At 48.8% G+C, this 7,071-nt stretch overlaps 1 protein-coding gene across 1 annotated transcript; it reads left to right on the forward strand.

Moving 5' to 3' along the window:
* The first annotated feature begins 1,776 nt into the window (after positions 1–1,776).
* On the forward strand, positions 1,777–5,296 carry LOC139390897 (putative uncharacterized protein DDB_G0290521). The gene is made up of 2 exons (XM_071138285.1): positions 1,777–1,915; positions 4,515–5,296. The coding sequence occupies exons 1-2, from the start codon at positions 1,777–1,779 to the stop codon at positions 5,294–5,296; spliced, it is 921 nt and encodes a 306-aa protein (XP_070994386.1).
* The last annotated feature ends 1,775 nt before the right edge of the window (positions 5,297–7,071 follow it).

Raw genomic sequence — 7,071 nt, forward strand, 5'->3', positions numbered from 1 at the left:
ATGCGGGTGAACTGGCAAGACAAAAGAGTTATGTGCCTGTGAACGGGCATGGCAATTAGGTGCCCGTCGCTCCGGTTTGAGTGTGTCAAGAACTGTAACGCTGCTGGGTTTTTCCCGCTCAACAGTTTCAAGAATGGTCCACCACCCAAAGGACATCCAGCCAACTTGACACAACTGTGGGAAGCATTGGAGTCAACATGGGCCGGCATCCCTGTGGAACACTTTCAACACTTTGTGGAGTCCATGGCCTTAAGAATTGAGGCTGTTCTGAGGGCAAAAGGGTGTGCAACTCAATATTAGGGAGGTGTTCCTAATGTTTGCACACTCTGTGTGTCTGTTTTCCAAGAACTGCCAACCTTCTGCAATATTGATTTTTAGTGTCTGTGCTTGTGTTTGTGTGTATACAGTATCTGTGAGCAAAGGCAGGATAATAATATATATATATATATATATATATATATATATATATATATATATATATATATATATATATATATATATATATATATATATATATATCTATGCTCGACAACAGAAGTGTGCTTTGGCCCCCAAAATGAACTGACATACCGAAACACCTTTCAATGCCCCCCCCCAACATCCACTGTGAGCCACGCTTCCCTCCCTCATCCTGTCCCATCAATCTCCCCTGATCCTCTTGGACCTCGGGCCAACAACCACCCCCATCCGCCCCCGTATCTGTCTATCACACAGCCTGACAGGTCCCCCCAGCCAAATCTATACCTCAAACGGCCCGAGGTTGGTGGACCAAGCCTGGTCAAAGCCTGGTCAAAGCCTGGTCCCTCTGCCGCATGTCAAGAAGAAGCCAGGAGCCACAGAGGAAGTGCAAATATCCTCTCTCCATTCTAATGGCCTTGATCCAGATGGATGCGCCCATGACAATAGGACCCCGTGCCTGTGGTTTTTGTCAGCGGGCAACACAGAGGCCACCACAATGACTCTGCATAATTATGCATGTAGCCAGAGGACTATTGACATGTTAAAGAGCAACCGCCAGTTGCTATGATAATTGATTTGGGCCCATTCCGAAACAGAGGGCCTTTTTGTCTCAACATGTCTTTTAAGGGCCACTTTGAGGGGCATACGGCATGGCCCAGAGACAATGGGGTTGAGTTATAATAGGATTCAGGAGGGTATCTTTTCTCTGCCCATTCACCCTTTAACATAGGGTCATATATACTGTATATCTCTGTAGTAAGATAGTAAGAGAGCTTTGATGGAGTTGCTATTGAGGAGGTGTGCTGTGGGTTTTTGGAGCCCCCTCTCATGTAGAGATGACAGGCAGCTGGTAGGTAGCTTCTGCCAGTGGAGGTGTATGGGCTCGAGGTAAATGAGATTGCAGTAGAATATGCTGGAACATTGCCATGACCTCTCTCCATTTTTACTATCATCCGATACTCTATGAGCCCAGACTTCCCTTTGTAGAAGACAGAGAGTCAGAGAGAGGTTGAACTCATCACTCCCAGCAACACTATAAACAGCCAGGCAGCCTCCCTCCACCACTGGGCTGTGTGAGTAATATCACACCTGTCATCAGGGACCACTGTGACCTGTTTCACCAAACATCAGCATCAATGGCATTCCTCCTGATCTTGCTGGCCTTAAGATTGGGCTGTTTGGTTACGTCACAGGACGTCCCTGCTCCCTCTCCGCTCTCTCTGCTTCCATAGTGTCTCATTGAGACTGGTCACTTCTTGTGTCCAGCTGCACTGTGTTTGGTCTGTAATGTAAAACCCAGGAAGCCTTTGAAACCTAATGAAAGCCTCTTCGGGAGGAGGTTGGAGGTTCATCATTATTAGGAGACTCAAAGAGTTCCCCCCTGACTCCCCGGGGCAGGTCACAGACATGCTGGACTCTTTTCTACAGCTGGAGGTTGTGTTGAGTGTGTCAGAGCGTGTGTGTCAGAGAGTGTGTGTGTAAGGGAGAGTGTGTGTCAGTTATAGTGTGTATGCCGGATAAGAGAGTGTCTGAGTTTAAAGTGTGTGTCTGAGAGTGTATGTATGTCAGTTAAGAGTTTAAAGTGTGTGTCGGACTCGGTTGCAGTATGTGTAAAGTATTTTGTGTTATTTTTGCAAGGCGTAACATATCATTATAAATGGATGATGTTGTACACAATTGTGCACAATTTTTGGGCTCATGAGCTCTACTTTCAAAACTACTGGCTGAAACTCTACAAAACCTTCGTAACGCATCTTTAAGAGTGAGTCTATCATCAGTAGATCCATCACCAGGCACCCCTACACGGCTCATTCAAACCAGCCCCAGCCCAAACACGAGGTGTGTGTGTAGGTGTGTATGTTCTGCCACATTAATGTTTATATTTCCTTTAGAACCGTGCCAAGCAGCAGACAGCAGCAGTGAGGAAGGATTAGAAAGCGTCACACTAGCACTTTTGGGCAAGTCCCCCCCATGTTAACAAGACATTCGTTAACGATATGGTGTTTACGCGGTGGTCGCATGTGTAATTACGGTGCTGTTGTATTTGTCATAAAAATCAGGGGGGCGGTGGGGCAGGAAATATAGCAGGAGCCATTTTCACTTTGAACAGTGGAAAATTAAATCTTGTCAAAAACCTCACAATGTTGTTTTGACATCATTTCAACGTTTATGGATTTTCCTGTGTGTGGTAAGATGGATGTGTAAAAGCTGTAAGTGGTTCACCTGGTGTTTGTTGGGGGGAATAAAGGTTGACTACCTTCAGGGAGGTTTAGCCTCCAGTGCTAATTCATGAGAACCATATTATGTGTGTATTAACCTATTGTGTGACTACCTACAGTAAACTAAACCTAGCTACTAATGGATCCTTATTCTGATGGGAATGGCCTGGTTAAGAGTCAATATTTAATCCATTCATCAAACTGTAATCCTAAAACTGTCCATGGAAGACACTATAGCCTTTTGGTCAAACATACTCTTTAGACAATGACAGACTCAGCAGTACTTACTAGGAGTACTTACTCAGCAGTACTTACTAGGAGTACTTACTCAACAGTACTTACTAGGAGTACTTACTAGGAGTACTTACTCAGCAGTACTTACTAGGAGTACTTACTCAGGAGTACTTACTAGGAGTACTTACTCAGCAGTACTTACTAAGAGTACTTACGCAGCAGTTCTTACTAGGAGTACTTACTCAGCAGTACTTACTAGGAGTACTTACTCAGGAGTACTTACTAGGAGTACTTACTCAGCAGTACTTCTATCTATCTATCTATCTATCCATCCATCCATCCATCCATCCCATGGGACGCTTTTGACAAATCCACACTGATAACCTCTTACCCCAGATATCAAAGCAAGAGAGAGCGAGTATGACCCAAAAACATTGACCTCTCAGTAGCCTTTCCAAGCCTATGTGCAAGTAGTCTACGGCATTAGTACTACTCTGTCAACAGTCTCTATGTAGAGAGTGAACTCAGTGACCTTCATTGGTTTCTGATTAATCACAGAGTGTTTTTAGGATGTGCCCCACTTGAGTATTTTCAGGTCAATCAGCATTGTATATGGGATGAACTTGTTTTAGAATTCGAGACTGCTAAGGCTACCAAATGTTACAAGATAATGCTGCATAGATGTTGTTGCTCAGATAAGACAGGCATGTCAGTAATGTCCCTTGTCCTTGTTGGTATCTATGGAGATGAGTGTTTGGGTGCCGTGGTGGCCACTCCTCCTGTCACCTCCGTCCCACCGGGTGGCAGCCTGATGCCTATGTAGCTATGCTAATGAGGATGCCTGCTCTTCTCAGCTCTCTCCTCTACCTTATCGCTCTCTCTCTTCTCTGTCCTCTGCCTCAGTGCATACCTGGCATGCCTCATAGGATGCCTTGGCTCCACAAGCTTTCTCATCCTCCTCTCTCTCTCTCACGTTCGCTCTCTGCCCTGCTTCCCTTATTCCTATTCGCCCATCACACGGGCTCTGTCGATGCCTTACATATTTTCTCTGCATTTCTCTGTATTTCTGGCAACATTTATATTTTCTGTGCATGTCTACATCTATGGTTGAAACTATACCATAGTTTGATTGTCATGGTCTGTTGGTCAGCAGCCATAGACAGTGCTAAACATGGCCCGATCATTCAAACTCAACTTCAGACAGATCTATTTAGCCTGTATCCTGTAGATAAAGAGATGGCCTTGTTTCTACAGATCACCACTGGTTAACTCTATCCCCAGAGCGTGACTGTGCGAGTGTGAATTAACTTAAACCCAACAGATGAATTAAAGGGATAGAAAAGTGGTCGTGATCCCAACATTATTTCAGGCCAGAATGGGACCGTCCAGACAGTATAAATCCATGCTGACTTACCCCCCCCCACTCACCCCTTAGCCTCTTTGTTCTCCATTGAGCCCGACCTCCCAATCGTGACTATTTCTTATCATGTATTTATTTTTTTAATCCACCCCTCCCCCTACAGTACTTGTCAGTCTCACTCCCCATGCACTGACTGTCTGGTGGTAGGAGCCCCCCTCTCTCCCCTCCTCCTCCTTATACAGTCCCCATCCTGTCCCCACTCATCCCCAGCCCCAGCCCTAGCCCTAGCCCGAGCCCTATCCCCAGCCCCAGCCCTAGCCCTAGCCCGAGCCCTATCCCCAGCCCGAGCCCTATCCCCAGTCCCGGCCCCAGACCCAGCCCCAGCCTTATCCCCAGCCATAGCTCAAGTCCCAGTCCCAGTCCCAGTCCCAGCCCTAGTCCCAGCCTTATCCCCAGCCATAGCTCAAGTCCCAGCCCCAGTCCCAGCCCCAGTCCCAACCTTATCCCCAGCCATAGCTCAAGTCCCAGCCCCAGTCCCAACCCCAGTCCCAGCCTTATCCCCAGCCATAGCTCAAGTCCCAGCCCCCGTCCCAGCCCCAGTCCCAGCCCCAGTCCCAACCTTATCCCCAGCCATAGCTCAAGTCCCAGCCCCAGTCCCAGCCCCAGTCCCAGCCTTATCCCCAGCCATAGCTCAAGTCCCAGCCCCAGTCCCAGCCCTAGTCCCAGCCCCAGTCCCAGCCTTATCCCCAGCCATAGCTCAAGTCCCAGCCCCAGTCCCATCCCCAGTCCCAGCCTTATGCCCAGCCATAGCTCAAGTCCCAGCCCCAGTCCCAGCCTTATCCCCAGCCATAGCTCAAGTCCCAGCCCCAGTTCCAGCCCCAGTCACAGCCTTTTCCCCAGCCATAGCTCAAGTCTCAGCCCCAGTCCCACCCCCAGTCCAGCCTTATCCCCAGCCATAGCTCAAGTCTTAGCCCCAGTCCCAGCCCCAGTCCCAGCCCCAGTCCAACCTTATCCCCAGCCATAGCTCCAGCTCTAGCCTAATTCCCAGCCCCAGTCCAGCCTTATCCCCAGCAATAGCTCCAGCTCTAGCCCCAGTCCCAGCCTTATCCCCAGCCATAGCGTCAGCTTTAGCCCCATCCCTAGCCCCAGTCCCAGCCCTAGCCCTAGCCCCAGTCCCAGTCTTATCCCCAGCCATAACTCCAGCTCTAACCCCAGTCCCAGCCCTAGCCACAGTCCTAGTCCCAGCCCAGTGCCAGCCCTAGCCCCACTCCCAGCCTTATCCCCAGCCATAACTCCAGCTCTAACCCCAGTCCCAGCCCTAGCCACAGTCCTAGTCCCAGCCCAGTGCCAGACCTAGCCCCACTCCCTGCCTTATCCCCAGCCATAACTCCAGCTCTAACCCCAGTCCCAGCCCTAGCCACAGTCCTAGTCCCAGCCCAGTGCCAGCCCTAGCCCCACTCCCAGCCATAGCCACAACAACAATAGGCGGATGTTTCGCCACAGCCTTGGAACCCCATGCGACCACCACTAGCGAGCCTGTATGCACACCATAAATAATGGATGCATTAGCATGCATGAATATCTTTTTGAAAGGGGGGATGCCTTAATTCATTATTAATCCCCTCACTGGCAAACAGGGCTGTTGCTACCTGGGCTGGGCTGGGTTAGGCTGGGCCGGGTTAGGCTGGGCTGGGATGGGTTGGCTAGGCTGGGCTAGGCTAGGCTAGGCTAGGCTGGGCTGCTACTAAACTCTACTTTAGGGTCTCTGTCTATGGCTGGTCTGTACACCTCCACTCCACCCAAATCAACCACCCCCCTTCACAAAGCCCCATCAATCGCTCCCATAAAACATCTGGAAGGAGGGATAATCTGCTATAATTTTGTAGGGGGGCAAGGGGCTGATCTTGGGGGGGACACTGTGGGGTGACCGCTCCCTGACAGTATCAAGGTTGGCGCTCTGATGTTGCATTTAGTTATCGTTCAGCCGTGGGTCTGGCTAAACGGTATGGTCCATTACTTCCAGTATATAATGTCCACTGGTGGAGACAACCAAACAATGTCTGCATTTTCTGGCTGTTGTTTTGTGAAGGTTGAACAGCCACAGAGCTATTGACTTTGAAGTTGCCATTAGCACCATTTAGTTTGGGGGGTGGGGAGTGGGGGGGTGACAAATATGACAGAGTGTAGAATAATGCTTTTAGCTGACAATTTACAATGGTCTTTGTACAGGGTGTTTGCATGTGTGTGGGTTGTGGGAGGGGAACGTGCATGGTTCGGTGCTACTGGTTCTAGACGTGTGTGTGTCAGAGTGTGTGTGTGATGAACTGTCAATGATACACCCCGTCCCTCTCTCCCACCACTAGGTTGCACTGCCTGACTCATAGCATCCACTCCCGCTTGTTTTGAGCCTCCTGGCTCACTCCAGCCAATCACCACCCTCCAAAACCCTGCCACACTGCAGCCTCCATAAATCACAAACCACTTTAGTACACCCACTTATACACACACTGGATATTTGCCCGCTTTAGTCACATACATAGATATGAATGTACATAATCCTGTTTGCTTGAAACACCATGTAACATAAATATAACTGACCCAGATAGTAATGTCAAACTTGATCCATGGCCTCATTCCTGCTTGTGTTTCTAACAATCTTATTTTTTCTCCTAGCAGAAATGTCTGGCATGGGTTCCCAGTAGCAGAGATAAAAGTGAAATATTTGCCAGCTATTCACCAGATGAAAGTGAATCATTTGCCAGCTATTCACCAGATAAAAGTGAAATATTTGCCAGCTAT

The sequence above is a fragment of the Oncorhynchus clarkii genome, chromosome 31 (genome assembly GCF_045791955.1).
Source record: "Oncorhynchus clarkii lewisi isolate Uvic-CL-2024 chromosome 31, UVic_Ocla_1.0, whole genome shotgun sequence".
NCBI lineage: Eukaryota > Metazoa > Chordata > Actinopteri > Salmoniformes > Salmonidae > Oncorhynchus > Oncorhynchus clarkii.

Bases quoted from the DNA above. Each gene is read 5' to 3' on its own strand.
- LOC139390897 (XM_071138285.1), top strand. From the start codon at position 1,777: ATGAAAGCCTCTTCGGGAGGAGGTTGGAGGTTCATCATTATTAGGAGA. The intron at 1,916-4,514 runs GTGTGTGTCAGA...CTCCTTATACAG, and splicing joins TGTGTTGAGTGTGTCAGAGC to TCCCCATCCTGTCCCCACTC.